Genomic DNA, 18,540 nt, shown 5'->3' with positions numbered 1-18,540 from the left:
TCCTGTGACAGCTCAGCCTTTGCTTTCAGAAGTCCCCCAGGCACAGGTTTTCCTATTGGTCTTCTTCCCATTTGTAACATGAATTAAAAAAATAATAATAATAAAATATATGTACTCACAAGACAAATCCTACCTCTTAAAAGTCAAGTCAAATACAAGACAATATAAAAAAGACTACTTATTAGATGGTCTGCAAAGATACTGAATACAGCCCCTTCTCTGACCTGATGACTGAACACTAATGAACACGACCGAGCATATTAAATGCATCCCTTTTGCACTAACTTACCATGGCTGGCAGAGGTAGTTGATAAATTCAATACCTTATTCTTACTCCAGAATACTTCTGTACTTACTGGATGTAGAGGCTTAGAAACAGGTCTCCTTTCCAGACAATGTAAATATCCTGGATGCAGAATGACTCCGAAGTGCTGCATTTTTGCTTCACTATCCGGTAATTCTCCTCTGTGAGGTTCCAGAGAGCTTGAAATCGATCATTCAGGAGCAGGAAGAGCTTAAAGTTCTCCTTTCCTTTCTGGTCACTAGGCTCTTTAGGGCAGGAAAAGGGAAAAAAAGGCCATCAAGAAGCCTTAAATCCAGGGAATCTTGTGCAAGACATTGCCCACACCAAGTAATCAGCCCAATTTGTCAGTGTGAAGTACATATATTCGTATAGGAAAATAATTCCAATGAGGAAGGAGATGACGATTATTCAGGGTTGGGCCCTTGTCAATAATTGCATGGGTTATCTATTCTAAGGCCTTCTCCTCTCCATTCTTGTGGGGCATGTGGTCACGACAGCCTGCAGGGCTCAGACACGAGCATCAGAGGAAAACTGGGGGAGTTTTTGCCCCTGGCCCAAAGGTCTGCTCCCAGTCTCCTCGGAGGACAGACCAAAAAGGAAAGATGGCATAGGAGGGAAACAGCCTAGGGGCCTAATCCAGTCTCACCACTTTTGGCCAGACAAGCTTGTGAATATTTATGGATTTGTTATTTCAGTGGAGCTGCTCTGATTTACTGCCAGCTTAGAACCTGCACCCACAAGTTTCACCTTCAAAGATGGGCATGAGCAGAGACCAAGAGCAGAGCGGCAGAACGGGCACAGTTCAGGGGTCATACATATGCAAGAAGCATTTTGGATTTCCGTGTGTTATGCTGGAAGCAAGCCTTGGAAATTACACTACTCAGAAATTGGATTAACCTCTAAAACCAACAGGAATCACAGTCCTCGCCTTGCATGAAAAGTTGCCCCCAGCAAGCCCTCAGCCATCGGGTTTCAGGTATAACTCAAGGGAAGATCTAGAGGCAAAGAACTAATCTTCTCCAACCTACCTGCCTGGAGCAGAGGCTTGAAGATGAGGGCATCTATCCGTGCCAGGCACGCCGAGAAGTTTTCTTCCGCATGGAGCAACGATGCAGTAGCTTCAGCTGCACACATGTCCTGGACACAACACAAAAGGCACACGTGAAGTCCCTGCAAGGCTATCCATCTACTGATGGCTTCGGTGCTCATTGCAAACATTCAGCCTTCCCTGCTCTCAGCAGCATTCACACGCGGATGTAATTGCTGTCCTCAAAAAGCATTTACAAATATTAGAAGAGGAAACAGAAACCCGACAGCTCAAGAGAGATGAGGTGGTGTCACAGAAGACCACCGAGACTACAGCCCATTTCTCTGATGCCCCAGCTGAAGAGCTTCTCACATCAACCACGATACTTCTCCATGTGGCTGAGATGGCCCTAAACTTCTCGGTGTGTGTTAATCTTGCTTAGTGCCAGATTCAGTCTCCCAAAGGGAAATCCCTGAGGTCGCACAAAAGATGAAGCAGAGCATCTCTTCCCGTCTCTCACCGGTTTTCTGCCTGCATGCCTCAGCTTGCACCTTTTGGCATCGTAAGCTATCATACGGAGCTGCAAAGCCCTGCCAGCCATTGCAAAGCATCCAGCCCTCTGGAGGAACAGAAGTCTGGTGTTACTCCTTCCTGAGCAGGACACTGCACTGCTGGTCGTATGTCACAACTCCAGTGTCAACAGGGACAGCTTGCCTAAAGTGGAAGTGGGCAGCACTTCAACTGAAGTGCTGAGAAAAAAAGAAAGAAAGAAAAAAAAAAAAAAATCAACAAACCCATGTGAGCACACTCCAGTAGCTTCGGCAGCTTCCTCCTTCCTAGCCTCACCTCCCAAAAGAAATGTATCAGAGGAAGTGCGTACCAGCCAGCTAATAGCACGTCATGAGAGACTAATCTGGAAAAAGCCCAGGTGGTGAAAATACTACGGGCGGAGCCAGCTGATACTAACCGAGAGAAATAACACACAACTCAGACTCATTCAGCTTTGTGAAGCAAAACAGCAAAATGAAGGGACCGCGTATGGTCTGTCCACTTTTATCCTTGGCCTGGCTGGAGTGCAGGCTCAAAGGCTACACCCAAAACAGCAAGCGAGTGAGTGTTGGCATCACACTGCAAAGATTGCTAAATTGGTGGCACACTTTGGCACAGTCCTGAGGTGTGCCAACTAGTGCGGTCCCAGACAATGCTCAGACGTGGCCAAGGGACCATTTGAAACAGGCAGCTTGCACGTAGCCACGCAGGTTGGGGAGGTGAGGAGAGCTCAGCTACTCATAGGTTATGCTGTAACCACTAGGCTATGGAGCCAGCCCTAATTTATTTACTAATAGAGATGTAACTAGCATATTTGCACTGTCCCCAGCAAGAGCTAAACTCAGGCTGTCTGCTGGCAGGATACTCTAAGGCATCCTAAGCTTCTACCCTGATTTCTGTAGATAGCAGATGAGACTCATTCTCCTCATGTTGAGATGTCCAGAAGCCAGACGTCTAAGCCTAAGCCTACTATTTACACTTCATGGGAAGAAATACCTGAAATATCTCATCATGGGCTATAAAAATTTCTCCGGGTGACTAAGTTAGGTGGGAGTGTCTCGTTTTCTAAGCTTCTTGGAGGCTGGGTTCATTGCTACACAAGCATTTGAGCTCTCTAAACTCACCAAACCCTGTTCAGGAGCTCCCTTTCCTTGTCATCCCAGAGCTGGGGGTGATACAGCACCATGGAATAAGGGACATTTTGCAATTTAGATGGTTAAGTGGCCTGGTTTTAAGTGGTTGCTTGGGTCTAAACTCAACTACATACTACATAGATGAACAACAGTATTTTCTTCTTCATAACCACTGCCTCTTAAATTTCATTTATCTGAAAAATTGGAAGCATTCAAAAATTCCATAATCTTATTAGTGTGCAAGTTTTCATATATCAAGCTCTGCGTGACCATAAGGCTATTTTTTGCAGCAACATTGCTGAATCGTCCCAGAGGAAAGCTCTGTGCATGCAACCAGGTCAAAACGCTGGAATCCAGGCTCCTCCTCGCCCCTCCCAGAGAGAGCAACTGAACCAGGAAAAAAAGCAAAACAAAGCAGCAGCCAGACAGCCCTCACCCCACAGCACCAGGAGGACAGGGCAGATAGTAAAGTTTATTTTCCACCACCGCTAATCACCCTGTCTTGTAGACACAAAGATAAAGTTGTTTCTCAAAGGTACTCGAGAGCGTTCAAGCTTGTTGCGAATTTCTGAGTAGCTTGCTTAATCAGGGAAAAAGAATCAGGTTGGATAAGTGACAGCATTGCGCTTTCAAATGCTTCAGCAGAACAGTAGGCAGGCAGTGGGGGTGGTAGGATCACTTATTAGGATCACTGAGTAACTGTCTGGTGGGTTTTCATATTTTTTATGCCTGACTGCTTTCTCTTTTTTTTTTTTTTTTTGGTGTGGGGAAGAGGGGGAGAGGGAGGGAAGATAACTGGTGTAGGAGGGGCTTGTTCTCTATCTGATCCTTTAGTTCTGCAAGAAAAGATTTTAATCTGGGCTGAACAAAAAGAATGGGTGGTAGATGCCAGCCTCAGAAAGACTTTCCCAAACTCTTCTCATATCGAAACGGGCAAAGAAAAAACCCAACCACCAGATACAGGTGGCTTAATGCAAGCTGCATGTCTCAAAGCAAGGGTGCAGATACCCACGGCTTTGCTCCACCAGCCAGGATAGCCCATGGCCAGGGGGCTGAGGAGCACAGATGCAACACCCAAGGAGCATCACTGCCCCAACCTAAGGCTAATCTGGTTATTTCTGTACTGAAAGGACCGGGGAAGTCCTAGCAGGTGTCCGGGACACCTACTGGTCTGGATGCAGCATTGCTCCTTCCAACCATGAGCTGCTCCTCCCAGCCTACCTGCAAATCCCATGACCCATGAAGTCCTGAGCTCAGACTTTATTAGGACATCCCCAAAGCATCCCTGTGGTGCAGTACATGGGCTGAGAAACCCCAACAACAGCAGCACTGTACAGACACCCAGTGTACCTGACTGTACTGGCACCAGTCAGGTTTCAAAACAGCCCTTCTGGCACCACAAAAAGACCTAAGTTGCCACATCCCCTCACCCAATAAGGTAAGCACGAGTCTCAGACATCACTTCCAGGCTTTCCCCATCAGCTCTGTAAAACAGCACTTGCACACGTATTCCAGCTCAGTCAGACGGAGGGGATTTTAAGCTCGTCACCTTGTGAACAAAACCAACGTTGACTCAGCCACAGGGTGCAAAGGAAACAATCAGGACGGTCTGGGGTATTCAGAGGTCACACTGCATGTCTGCACGCCTGAAAACTCAACAAGTGCAGCGGCGCTGGGTGTTGGGACCCGGCTGTCACACTGTCTTCCTTCCCCCTGCCTGGGTTTTTGTAATTCTGTGTTCAAGGAGGGGCAGGGCAAGCTTGAGCAGAGCTCCCATGAAGCTCATTCAGGAGGTTTTATTCTGGTCTTCATGCACGGCTCTGCTGTTGGTGGGGTCTCCAGGTCTACAAAGTCGGTGCACCCCTCAGCCAGAACTGCAGGATATGTGTCCCCAAGGAAGGGTCTGCCTGCTGTTTACAGCATGAGAGCCGCTGGTTTTACATGAAGAAGTCAGAAAGTCTCCAGTTAGGATGGAGATCCCCAAAAGTCTCTGTAGGGCCTGCTAGGCAAAACTCAGCCACCCGCCTGCTTCAGGCTCCCACGAGGAATGGTGAGATCTCTAGGAGAATATTTTCCAGAATAGAAGAGGTTTCTGTTCCCTCTGTCTAAATGAAGGTACAGGAAAGTCATGTCTGCAGTCAGAGAAGGAACACAAGCAGCAGCATTCACTCAGAAACAAGAAAGGCCTTGAGAAACATCATCTGTGGGAGTCGCTGGATGTCTGAGGCTTGTCGTGTTCTTGGCCTGTCTGCCATGCATGATGACGGGGGCAGAACAAAGGGCGATGGAGAAGCTAATGGGAGCATAAGCAGTTCCCAAGTATCCAACATCACAAAGTGAGCAGCCTGGATCATCTGGAAGAGCATTTGTCCTCAACAGTGTCTGTCCAAAACTGTACATCAGCAAAGCTCATCTCTTGAGGAGCCACAACAGGAAGTTACACCCAGTTGGAGGAAATTGGTGGAACGGTTAGGAAACCAAGCAAAAAGACGTTTTGGTGAACTGCTGAGCTTCGTTTTCAGCTTTGTGGGGTCTGTTGCTCTGAAGCAGCTGTTCCACCATGAAAAAGCCTGGAAAGCCCCTTATTGTGAGACATGGCACAAAGTTTGTCCTGGAAACACATCCAGCCAGACGATCCAATCATCTCCTCAGCAAGGAAAAAACTGGATCTTCATACAGGGACTGTTCATTTTCCATCTTCCTCTTGTGAATCCCCTTCTACATTAAAGTTAATCTTATCAGTCTATAAAAACAGTCCGTAAAAACAAAGACTTCTCAGGAGAAACATGGCAAGAGCAATGCCAGATTTAGGGAGCACTCAGGGCACTGTAATACTGAGCTGCCTGGGATGTAAAAGCCATGACCACATCTGCTGTAGTCCCTCCCAGTGAACTCTTCTCTTTCCCTGCATCAGCCTTCCTAAGGGACATTGCACCACTGAAGCCCTTTCAATCTCCTCCGTCTTTGCAGTTCCCGATCTTTCTACTACCAACAGCCTCAGAAATAAGGCCTGTTTCATGCTTTGTCACATCCACTCCTCAAACAGGACAAGTTTTCCCTTTCTTGTCCTTTGAGAGGCAGTCAAGTTATGGCCATGTAGCTCAAGATGTACCATCATGCTACAGAGCACGTCCAGGGATAAAGCTGCAATAATTCAAGCTGTAGTCTAGAAGCGTATAAAAGCAGCCTAAAGTGAAGACAAGAGGTACTAAAGATATTTCTCCATCAGAGTAAACCCTATACTCTTCTCCATATATCACCTTTCAGTCTGTACTTTCTCTCATGCTGGTAATGGTGTTACTTGTCACTAAAGCTACTAAATCCCTCTGAGGATGCAATGAGCACTTAAACTGAGACTGGTAAATGCCCTTCCACTTAGCAGCAGATTGCAGCCTGAAGCATCTGAAAGCAAAAAGCTTGCTGGGACTTTCAAACCACCCTGTCTTCTAGGAGCCCAGGACACACAATTCCTTTCCCATTGTTAACAACTCACTTTGCCTTTGCATGATCATTATACTTTTCCAGAGTACTTTTTTTTTTTTTTTTCAGTGTATAGCTCTACAGGATGCACATCACGGAGTAGAATACCATACAGTTCTGCACAAAACCTGCCAGTGAGTTTGTCACATTGAGTTATTACAGATCAACGCTTTCTGTCACATCACAGTGATGCTTTGCGATAAGTACAGGGACCTTAAACTGAAATGAACATAGACTTATGTATGTTTCCTCCTTTCATTCAGCTCAATGCCTGTGTCACCATGAGCAGAAAAAAATATATATATTTTTGAAGGGGAAAAAATGGATTATCATAAGGGTTCATCTTAATGTGAGGAGAATGAAGGAAAACTTTGAACTTGGACCTATCTTTATTTGCCAGATTAGTTTTTAGCCTAAATCAGTTCCCTAGCTTTATTTAAGGTAACAGCATATAAACATGCCCACAAGCAGAATGGGATATCCTCTTTCATTAGCAGCGCCAGCTCAGAGTCCATAAATTCAGGAGCTCCTTGGGCCATGGGAGGAAACTCTGGTGTCCCGTGCTGAGACATTGCTCCTCTTTCAATCCTAACCTTTTCTACTTTTCTCTAAGGACCAAGTTCCTCATGCAGCTAATTATATTTCCAAATGACATCTCCCCTCACGTGTCACGCTCCAGCTGAGTCTGCATTCAGGCCAGCACAAAGACCATTTTGTCGTGCGGAAAAACAGTTCCAAGCTTTGTTTAACCAACACCAACACTCTGGAGTGAATGCTCCCGTTCAGACTGTCTTGTCAAGCCCCAGGATGAATTAGCAACCAACTTACTGGAGCCACCTCGTAGCCACCAAAAACAGACAACGTACAAGAAATAATTGGGAATAAATAGGGCAGAAAGACAATACAGCCCCAAATCCCAGGACAGCCCTTAGCATTGAAAGGAGGGGGAGAACAAAGGAGGTAGTAGTTATTTAGATTAGACTTTAGCTCAGAATACAGGGAATGTGCAGATACCAGCAGAAGCTTGAGTGTGAAGGAGCTAGAGGGTCTGGTTCAAACTTTTCTTAACCAGGCAAAACTGTTGAGCAGAATAACAATAATAAAAGGTAGGCACGATTCATGATATCATTTGAAAACACAAAAAAAGGAACAGACCCATCAAGACTCTCCCCAAGGACGAGACCCTCAAGTTAGTGGTCCAGGTTGCCACAGAGCTGGGCCACACAAGATACGTTAGGACCACAGCACAGCCTCCTCTGCCCTCAAGCGATGGGGCCAGCTCAGGATAACCAGCAGGATGTCCAACCTCGCTCACCACCTCTAATTAAACTGTGGAACTCACTGCCACAAGAGTCTGTTGTTGCTACGAGTGTCTTATACGTGCATGCAAAAGCAGCTGGACAAGTCCATGGAGGAAAAATCAATTAAAAGCTAATAAAAACAAAGACATCAGCTCCAGCCCAGGAAGTCCCTGAGGAGGTAAGCACATACGGAGGAAGTATTACCACAGCCCTTTCCAGTTTTTTGTGTTGTTCTTCTCCAGACACGATGTTCTGCTCTATCAGGGGTGAGGTAGCCTGACTTGATACTGCTGATTTTATGCACCAGCCGTAAAAACATTTGTTGGTCCACTACATGGTAGGACCTCAGGGAATAGGAGATGAAACAACGCAAGGTAGTAAAAACACGGACCAAGTTAAAATTTCAGCAGATTTAGGATAACAGTGTGCAGCCAGGAGCTTAAGTCAAACAATGTATCAGTACTCTCCGCAGAAATGTTAGTAATTCATTTTTCAGCCCAAGCAGAAGGGTTTTCTGTTTGTTTTGTTTTTTATTCCCCTCTCCGGACTTTTGTCTTTGCCCATCTTCAAAACAGGAAAAAGAGGAAGCCATGAGTGAGCGTGCTTTTCTCTCTTTTTTTTTTTTTTCCCCAAAAACAGGGAACGCAAAACCCCCTTAAAAAAAAATTAACATACGCAACTTTATTTTTTCCCTTTCTTCCCCAAACCTGAACTGGGAGTTCATGTCTCTCCCTTAGAGAGCTCACTCCCCATATCAATAAAAACAAACAGAAAACTATAGTTGACCTAAAAAAGACAAAACCCATCTGCCTTTGCTGGCTATCCAAGGGCTGAGCTACCCACTTCAGACCCCCTTTGTAACCAACATAGATAGGAGACACACAAGAAGTTCAATTTTATTCAGCCTAAGTGAGATGAAGGGACCTTTGGGCATGCCTGGTCTGTTCACTAGCTACAGAATTAAACATTTAGTTCTAATAGGACATTTTACTTGTTGGCAGCTAAGGCTAGATCACTCTCACCACAATTAGAGGATATCACTTAACCGCTGTAAATAGTGAGGCAAGTATGATAAGGCATAGAGGTGAGATGTTTATTTAGTGGTTTAATCCCTTATGATCCTGTACCTCCTGTTATCATTATCGTTTGCAAGCAGCATTCACAAGTGGAAGCAGAGTTATTCTGACCCTGCAACTGATATGCAACACAAAATGACTTGGAGGTGCTAAATGAAACTCCAAGCCAGATGTGACGTAGCTGCAGGTTGTCTAGGGGCATCTAAAGAAAGGAGATCATGAAAAGAGTGAACTCAATAATTCACCATTGGAACAAGAACATTATAGGAAATTCTGTGCAATTTTGTGTCACAGCTTTGGGAACAGGAGCTCCTTTTTACTTGGCCCTATACTCCCCACATGCCAACTCTGTTTTTCAAAAGCAAATGGGCCTCAAAAAGCAAGAGAAATGACACAGGTGCTACACATCTGACATTCAGAATACGTTAGCACCTGTATCAAAGCAATTCTGAGTCAGACTCAGAGCATGAGCTGGAATTACAGCCCTTAAAACAACCCAGAGGCACAAAGGATATCACAGCAGTGTCCCTTGGAACAATGGGAGAGCTGACGGGGCAATTGCTTCATGGACAAGATGGAGCTCAATATATAGTAACACCACCACCCTGCTCCATCCCCTCCACTCAGGACCTCCAGAAATTAAGGAGGACGAGAGAAGCTTTCATTTCCTCTGTGCTAAAAGATGGGACCATCAAAAAATTGTTGCAGCAGTCACCTGTGAGATGGCTGACTTCACCAGATATTCACAAGGGAGGCTCCAGGTTCATGCTAGGACTGCCCTCTCCTCTCATCTCAGACACATTTCATAGAATATCCTGAGCTGGAAGGGACCCATAAGGACCATCAAGTCCATTTGCTTATGCTCGAGGCATAATACTCAAAAGGTATCGAGGTGTCACAATGAAATGCCACTTTCAGGGCCTCCCAGATCTGCCCTACCAAGTAGCCCAAGGAAAGCCTGAAGACACGAAGCCTTTAGCACGGCATCCCCGATACATGCCAGAAACAGGGCAGGGCTGAAGCCCATACAAAAGAACAGGAAAAAAAAGACTTGCCTGGATTAGTGTCATCCCTGCACTCAGTCGTTCTCTGTTCTCTGTTTGGATTCCTTAAGCTGTCTCCCGGCCAGGAACATTTACACCAAGCCCGACTGAGCAGCTGCCAAATTTTCCCTCCTCCTGTCTCTAGAGCTCAAGGCCTTTACCAAAGAGTCACTGCAGTAGGAAGTTCCCAGTGTTTAATCAAAGCCTTCAGGTGCTCTTGGAGGACAAATTACAAGCCAGCAAAGGCAGGACAGACCTGCACAGAGTCACCAGCGCTCCCTAACCTCTGATCATCATTCCAAGACGCCACAGCTCACTAAGGCGCTTTGAGTGCCAAAGCCCAGGTCTTTTGATGACCTGAAGAGCTGGTCAGAAGTCCTGGCAAAACTGTTTCACAATAAAATTCCTGTTTGTTGAGCCCCGAGTGCTTTGCATGAGCCTCTTCCATTTCAACAAGAATGTAAACAATGCCCGGCCAGGTCAGGACAGGGGCCCAGCTTGTCTGGCAGTAAGAGCAACAAACGTGAGCTTGGCCTTTTTCTGAGGTCCATTCCCCTTGTATTCCCCAAAAAAACAGCTGTTGAATTAAGGATCTCAAAGGGTGCAAACCCTACTGGTCCCTAGTATCTGCTTATGGACCCAAGTTGATCTTATCCCTCTTGAATGTGCTTATATATTTTGCCTCCAAAAGGCCCTAATAAATTGAAAGCAAGGTCTTGACAGACAATTCTGCCTATTTTCCTTGCAAATCCTCAAAAATCTTGTCTTGCAGCTCACTGGGAGTTGAAGTCATTGCAGTAATGACAAAGATGAAGTCGAGGAAGCAGCTGCAAGGTTGAGGAAGCTTCCTGGCCATAGGAAATTTCCACGGACAAAGAGACACAGCTTTGGTTCAGGTCCAAATTAAACCAAGTTAAAGCTTAAAAACAACAATCCCTCCCATGAACTGAAGCTCCTCCTCTTCTGGCTCTAAACACCTAGTTGTTTGGTCCTTTTAAGAAACCTGAAGTGTGTTACCATTCCCCTATAATTGGGCCTTTGACCCAGACTTTTCACTTAACACCTAAACCACCTGCAAGCTTTCGACTGCTTCCCTCCCTTGCAGAAACCCAGGCGAGCTTATCAGCCTCTCTCGCCGTGACTAATTAGCTGGGTATTGGTTTCTTTACTCTGCCAGGCAAGCTGTGCAAACCCAGCGTGAACGCTCTATTTCCAGCCTTGCTTCATCAGGCTCACATTGCCAGCGGAGGCTGCCTGCTCACCTGACACAGGTGGAAAATCCCTCCCTAAAATCAGGAGGGAGCCCCAACACAGGGGACAGGACAGCTGCCTGCAGGACAGGGACCCCACATGCATGTGCTATTCCAGCATCTCTTTCTTGAGGACGCAAGCTGAGAGCAATAAGAGGATTTTATGGCGCGGGATCATCCTAGGAATTAAATACTTAAAGATGTTGCACCTCCTTTAAGCCAACGTGGACAGATGAAGCACGGCGTGCATGCACGTGCATTTTGCACTCCAGGAAAATGCACTCCACACCTGCATTGACCTGCACAGGTATGATTTCTGCTTTCAGAAAACACTCCCAAAGCTTTATGCTGCTTCAGGAGTTTTATCCACAAGACATCACTGTCAGCGGTCCCCTTCAGCCTGCTACAGCCAATCTCACACCCTTCCTATGCTACACGCGAAACTGAGCCTCGGAACTAATGGGAACATAACCGACCAACGAACACGGGTCGCGAAACCCAAAAATAACCAGCGCGTAGAGCAACGTACCTCACATAAGGTGGCCAATTACAACTTCCCTGTGCTAAGTGCTACGGCAGCAGCTCCTCCAAGCTCTCGAGTCCTGAAATACCCGCAGCTCCCGGAGCTGCCGCTCTCCCCTCCCACCGCTCCCTCCCACGTCCAGCCGCCTCCTCTGCCGAAACACAAATCTGGGCCTGTTCATTAACTGAGACACCCACAGGGCCCGGAGAGACAGTTACGAAACCCGCGTAAATGGGGTTTCTACAGCAATTACTTGTTATTCACTCTTTTTCTTAAAGAAAAAAAAAAAAAAAATTGAGAGATACGCTCTTGCGGCACGTGTTGAAAGAAAAGTTAAAACACAGGAAATTGCTATTGAAAACAACAGGCTATATATTATTTTCTGTGTGGAGTGGCAGTGCTCAGCTTTGATCCCTTTTCCCCTACAATGCATTTCCATAGCTGTTTGCCGAGTGAAGTTTCTCCTCGTTCTGCCGGTCTCTCTCCTCTCACAACTTCTGCACTTGCTGGAGCCCACAGAAGGCAGGCGGAAGCCCTGGGAAACGGGACGTTTCCTGCCATTCAGAGCCTGCTGCTGAGAGCGTGTGACAGGCTGCATGTGATGCATGTGGTGCATGCAGCCTGTCCTCTGCTACCCCTCAGCCAGCAGCAATAATTTCCCCCTTCCTTTTATTAAGCAAAAAATAAACATACAAAAAAAAAAAAACAAAAAACAACTGAGTGTCCTGCCTAGCTCACCTATAGGAGCTCTCCTACAGCACACACCCCCTGTGTTTTTCCAATCGATCCACAATTAGCAAATCCCCACAAATGTTTTGTCAAAGATGTTTTGCCAAAGCTGCAGCCCCCGCCACACACTCACTCTGTGCACCAGGAAAAATTAAGTCCGCAGCCCTGCGCCCTCCCCTTCTGCTTCAGAGCATGAACAAAGCCCCATTCTTCCCCAGGCCCTCGGACATCTTCCGACTCTGCGGCTCGCCTCCTCCCTGGCTACATGACCTCAAGGACTTCTCCAGGCTCGTGGCACTCACTGCGGGCAGAGGGATGAGGACAAGTCGGCTTCGTAGAGTGAGAATGCGCAGGGTGGAGCAGGGGACAAGAGGTGCCTCGATCACCTTTTGTTCGGAGAGATTCTTCTATTGTGTTGGTTTCCTTCCTGCTTTCCCAGACTCCCGGGTCTTTTTTGGATGGGATGTGCCCATAACTCACCGTCTAAATTAGACCGCACAACAGGGGCAGGCAGAGCAATAAGCCCCATGTGAAGGAGGGAATGATGCATACCAGGGAAGGATGCGGCCAAGGGAATGGAAAGGATGAGCGAGCAATGAGCTCAGCGCCAGGCTCCTACCTGCTCTACAAGCTGAGACAGCAGAGAGCTGGTGACCAAGGCTCCAGCACCATGACAGACCTTTCCCTGCCAGTCCAAGGTTGGGAATGAAATCAGATTTCCCACGTCTGAAGTGCTCACCCACCAGGTGGGCACCTCGCCATTCAAGACCGCTTGAGCCTCAAGTCTTTCCAAGGTCTTTCCACAGGTGCTTGAGCTCAGGAGGATTTTCCAGCCTCCAGATCCCGTATAAATGAAGATTTCTCCCTGATGGTGCTTATGATCATGCCTGCCCTCCAAAGAGGGTTTCAGAGATGGCATTGCTGAGCACTTTCTCACCAAGCACACAGACTGGGGACCACCAGAACCCCAGCAGCACTGCATGAAAAGCCCAGGAGCTGTGCTCCATGCCAGGACAATGGAGAGCCCACTGCATGGCTAAGACCTTCAGGTTCAACCCATTGAGTGCATTTAGACCTGGACTCAAGCTGAGATTCATAGCTTGGTCAGGTGTGTCTTGAATTCATGTTTTTCTCGGTGCTTTTGACTCTAGCTTGGTAATGCTAGAAACTGCTGACAGAGGGGTATGACAATTTGCTTTTGGACATTCTCTTTCTTTTGCTCACATTTCCTATCAGGATCCTGTTTCTAGCCATTCAACTAGTTTTCCTGAAATGCACAGAGCTGGCAAAAATGTCACATTCGGTCTGAGACCTGCAGGCTTGTTCTCAGCCGTAACCCCATAGGACTGCAGCAGAGGCCCCAAGCTCTGACATTTGCCTCTCTTCACTTCAGCTCTGAGACATCCTTCCTGGGTGTGGGCAAGGCAAGTTGTCATCTGTGCAGTCCACAGATCTGTTTTTACCTTTTTAAAAAATAAAAGGTAGACTTAAGAGACTTTTGCTTGGGGAAAAATAAAAATAAAAATAAAAATCAGGGACACATCGAAAGCCGGAGCTTTCTCATTTTGACAAAAGGAGTCCACATCTGGAGTTCTGTGCAGCCTCTTCTACCAACAATTTTTATTAAATAAAACCAGTGGCTTTCCACAGAAGCCTTTAAAAATCTTCCCCGTCAGGTCTAGTTCCATTATCTGACCAGATTGTTATTAATGAAATTGTCTCTGGCTATCAGCAGCCGCAGATCTCAAGTACAAAGCGCGTGCTATCATTTCCAGCGGGAGCATTGGGGATGCCACCAGCATTCCTTTGTCTCCAACCAGCAGCGACAGCTGCTTCAGGCTTTATATTTTGCTCTTCTGCTTGACCACAGTTATAAGTCTTTGTTTCCTGCACTCACAGGCATCACTCTGGGGAGTGCTGATTAAAGCCAGGCTTAAAACCATCTCTAGGAATGAGACCAAACATCACTCAAGGGATCACAGGAGAGAGTTGCAGTGCAGTAGCACCAAGTGTGCCATCTCCGAGAGATCCAGGTCTACCCTTAAATAGATCATAGGGTTACAGAATCATTTAGGTTGGAAAAGACCTCTAAGATTATCTAAGCTGGCATTCAGCTATCTGTGGCAATTAAAAGCACTTGCCCGTTCAGAAATACAGAACTGGCTTTGATCAATAAAACTAAGAGAAGTTCACCTTGCACCTTGTGTTTGGGTTTTTAACTGTGGAAATGGGCTCTTTGAACAAATCTCCCCCCAGCTTACAACTGCTGAGAAAAACCTCTCCTGTCCTTCAAATACTGCCTCTCTGAAACAAGTGGCATTTTCCATCGAGGAGGGGTTTTGTTGTCACTGTCGTTTGGGTTTGGTTTTAAGCACAGCCTATTTATAGCCCCTGTTCTTCTACGGAAACTGGGCACATTCCCGAGTTCTGGGGCTGCGATGCTGAGTCAGCGCTGCTGGCCAGCACATCTTTCTATCACCACGGCAATACCAGCCCATGTTACAAGAACCAACCATGCTGGAAATAGCTGCCTTATGACTCACCCTGTTAACAAGAACATCCTTGACTCTGCCAGCTCCGATACAGGGTTACTGAAGCATGCCCCAGAGCAGCAGCAAGGAGTCTGCAGCCTCCAGTTCTCACAGTGGCACTCGGCTCCTGCTTACCCCTGGGCAAAGGCTGTTTGAAGATGTGAAAAAACATTTTTCCCCCACAAATGAAAGATAGATTCCCCTAGTATAAGTCTCAGCATCAAGCAGTTTACCTTTCCTTCCAAAAAGCTGTTTTAGAAAAAAATCAGCAGTTTTGACCACTTCCCAATGCATCCTAAGAGTTGCAGATGAACGTCAACATCAAAGCAAGAAGAGTTGAGAGATTAAAGATGTAATACCAGCCTCAGATGGCACCAGGCCTGTATTCCCAGCCAGCACCAACTCAATGTGTCTGTCGCCTTGCTGCAGGCATGCCCTGGGACCGTCTGAGGCTTTGGCAGGGATGAGGGCAGTCGTAGCTGCTGGGACTGCATTGGATCTGCTCTACCTTAGTCAGATCTGACACAACACCCACCCCAACAAGGAGCAACGAGCTGCATTTTTCTAATTCACTCACCCAGGAGACTGATGTAGAGGTGGATTTCAGACACACGCATGTACTCTCACTCCTGTGCCGTGCAAGCCCAGAAACATGGTATTTGTGCACGCTGTTGAGAAACTACACGTGGAAACAGTAGCTAGATGTGTGTAATTATTTATATCTCATGCAAAAGGACTTTCACAACCTTCTTGATTATCAAACTTGTCCTGGTTCTTTTCACTGAGTCAACACAAGGTTTTTTTTCCCCTAAAGGGTGAGAGAGGTATGCAAGGCAGGAGTGGTTAGAAAACAAGGTGCAGAACTGGGATCGACAATGAGTACAGACATGTTTTCTACATCTGAGCAACGATTCACTAGCAACCCAGTACAACAATCAAACACTTTTAGAAGTTTTCTAGCTTGCACAAGGAGTGCTTTGCTTGCACATGGGAATTCAGGTAACACACAGTCACGTGTGGGCATCTGTACTCATGTTTACTGGAGATGGAGCCGACCATCAGAGAAGACCAGGGATGTACTCGAAGACAAGACTGGCCAGGAGCATGACCAGCACAGAACAAGCATAAGAAGAAAAGACACAAACATTAAAAAAAAATAATCATATATTCCACACTGAGATCTTTCCTGAGGTAGAAAAGCCCCATGAAGAGTTATGGGGCTAACTCTTTCTACAACCTCCAGTCTCATTGCTTGCTAGATGGGGCTCAGGTTCAGACTAAACGTGACGGTGTTGGTCCCACACAGGCTCTCAGCTTGGAGAGTCAAGAGAATTGATCCCTGGAAGTATACCTGATCCTACACATTTCAGTTTAAGTTGAACTGCCTTCACCAACTTGGTTCTTTTTAGGGTAAGAAAGAGCTGGAAGGGGGAAAAAAAAATAAAAGGAGCATAATCAGCATAATGGAATAAACATTGATCTTGATTGAAGGACCAAAAAGTGTCCAAGAATAACATGCATTAGCCTCCTTGTGCCTGTTAGTCAAGCTGTACCAGTTCCTTACCCCATTGGACAAACTCCACCTGCAGCAAGGTGGTGCTGGAACTGTTCAGCAGCTGGTCCCAAGCCACACCAACTGATCCCATTTCCCTCCATCCCACATGGGGTAGAAGATGAGCCTGTGAAGGCAGGACAACCAGATGGCCTTGGTGGCGATGGTTACCATGTCAAGGTGCACCTCCCTCCATGAGACCTGTGGTACCTGCCTCATGGGGGCCCATCAGGATGCCCATATCTGGCCAAAAAGTCAGGGTGCTGCATTGCTCTCAGGACCTTGGGATGCCCAGATGGTTTGCAGACACTTTGGGAAGACCAGGGGCACCTCAGCAGTTGCACCAAGCTCCTCATCACATCCAAGACAAGCTCAAGTGCACTTGAGATGCCATACCACATGAAGTTATGTGACCGATGTGCTTACTGGTCATTAAAGCAATTCTAATTCTCACTCCACAGAACAAAAGAGATCAGAAATTCCTGTCCATAGAGCAGCTACCTTCTACAGTGCCAGCTGGCCAGGCTGAGAGGCACGAGAACTCTATTTGATGATTACTTTTCTATAACAACAAACACAGAAACAACGAAGACTTATTTAAACAAACCCATGATGGCCATTTACTTACAGGAATAAAATGTGACTTGTGATTCAAAACTATTTGTTGCTCTGTAGTAGCTTGTCCAGCCAAAGGCCTTGCTAAAGAGGAAAACAAACACCGGCCTCTGGCAGTCAGCCTGTTACATAGGAGCTGATATACATGCAGAAAGCCAGAAAACAGGAAAACTGGCCAAAAGAGGCCTACATTCCTATGGCATCACCACCAAGCTGTCATCTTTCAGCTCAGAACTGCTACTTTTGGGCAAAGGTAGCTGAAACTGGGAGCCTTTCAGTGGCTGGATGGTGAGCTTACAGAAAACTGTACAGCACTAAAAAAGCATTGCATTGTTCTTTCACGGTAGCAGAATGACTATAACCCTTCAGGCTTCTAAAATAAGGTGGAATTTGTCTGAATTGGAGCAGAGAAGTGATGCCAGTGAGGTAAGCAAGCACATTTCATGAGTCCTTGGGGGCTGCAGCCCTTTTGGGGGCCCTTTTGGCCATAGAGGAGGATGGTGACATTTACCAGGGCTCCCCCAAATGCTCTCAGCTCAGTGTCACAAGCCCAGTTGCAATGCTGGGACCTTCCTCCCACTCCTGGGCAAGCTCTGTCACATGCAGGCCGTCGGTGGATCAGAGGAACCCAATATCCAGAGGCGGCTGGCACGTGGGGACACGAAAGAGGAGCAAGGGTACACGAGTACACGGAGAGCCTCACTGAAGGAGGGCGTAGAGCAGAAATCAATTACATTTTCTTTCCCAATGCACGGGATGTTTTTGACTCGTGGCCAAGACCCACGCTTATCACCCTGCTAGGTTTTATCTGTACCACCTGACAAAGCCACCCTCTCATTTGGGAGGGTTGGGAAGGGCTTATCCTGCCTGAAGACACAGGCAGCATGGGAGCAGATGACAAGGGGTAGCCAGCACAAGAGCAAATCAGAAGAGCAAAGCAAGACTTGGCCCAGTCATTCCCCCACTCCTATCCCTCCCAGTTCCCCAAACCCTCATGGGACAGCAGCACAGACCAGACCCATCAGCAACCCACCTTTGCAGTAAAAGCAATGACTCACTACAAAACCACCCTAAGAGGTAGAGCTGACCAGGAGCAGGTGACCTTTCTTCTGTGGCCTTCTCCTTGCCTTGGAGCAACCTTCCCATACCACTAAGATGGCCACATTTGTCTTCTCCCTTCAGTGCCTCAATGTGGATAGCACAGTCCTGTCTCACTGGGCTGATCCTGCCGTACACGCCTGGACGACTTTGTGAATATCTGTCTCTGTGCAGCAACAAAATTAGTAACGTTCCTGTTTTACAGAGGCAGAAGTGGCAGGATTTTCTGAATTCAGCCTCCTTAAACTGTCCTGCCTTAAACGTGGATGCATCTTCTCCCAACCCTATGAAATACCCTAATACCAAACTCTGAAGAGAGACACTTAACA

At 46.8% G+C, this 18,540-nt stretch overlaps 1 protein-coding gene across 9 annotated transcripts in view; it reads right to left on the bottom strand.

The window, feature by feature from the left end:
• ALS2CL (ALS2 C-terminal like) overlaps positions 1-18,540 on the bottom strand; it is a 60,539-nt gene that overhangs the window by 24,593 nt on the left and 17,406 nt on the right. For 2 of the 9 annotated variants that reach the window (XM_068673189.1, XM_068673186.1), the window contains exons 2-3: positions 1,333-1,441; positions 357-549 (exon numbers count right to left, since the gene is read on the bottom strand). In XM_068673189.1, coding sequence (XP_068529290.1) covers positions 357-549; positions 1,333-1,438 — 299 coding nt within the window. In that variant the 5' untranslated portion in view covers positions 1,439-1,441. Of the gene's footprint in view, positions 1-356; positions 550-1,332; positions 1,442-1,851; positions 2,004-2,125; positions 2,186-4,562; positions 5,722-9,925; positions 10,349-11,692; positions 11,818-12,112; positions 12,231-12,717; positions 12,742-18,540 lie in introns of those variants that run through there. The other 7 variants (XM_068673192.1, XM_068673184.1, XM_068673188.1 and 4 more) reach the window with 7 other exon arrangements.

Source organism: Anas acuta, chromosome 2 (genome assembly GCF_963932015.1).
Source record: "Anas acuta chromosome 2, bAnaAcu1.1, whole genome shotgun sequence".
NCBI lineage: Eukaryota > Metazoa > Chordata > Aves > Anseriformes > Anatidae > Anas > Anas acuta.
Note: the sequence above shows the minus strand (reverse complement) of the source record. Positions and strands in the feature narration are given on the sequence as shown.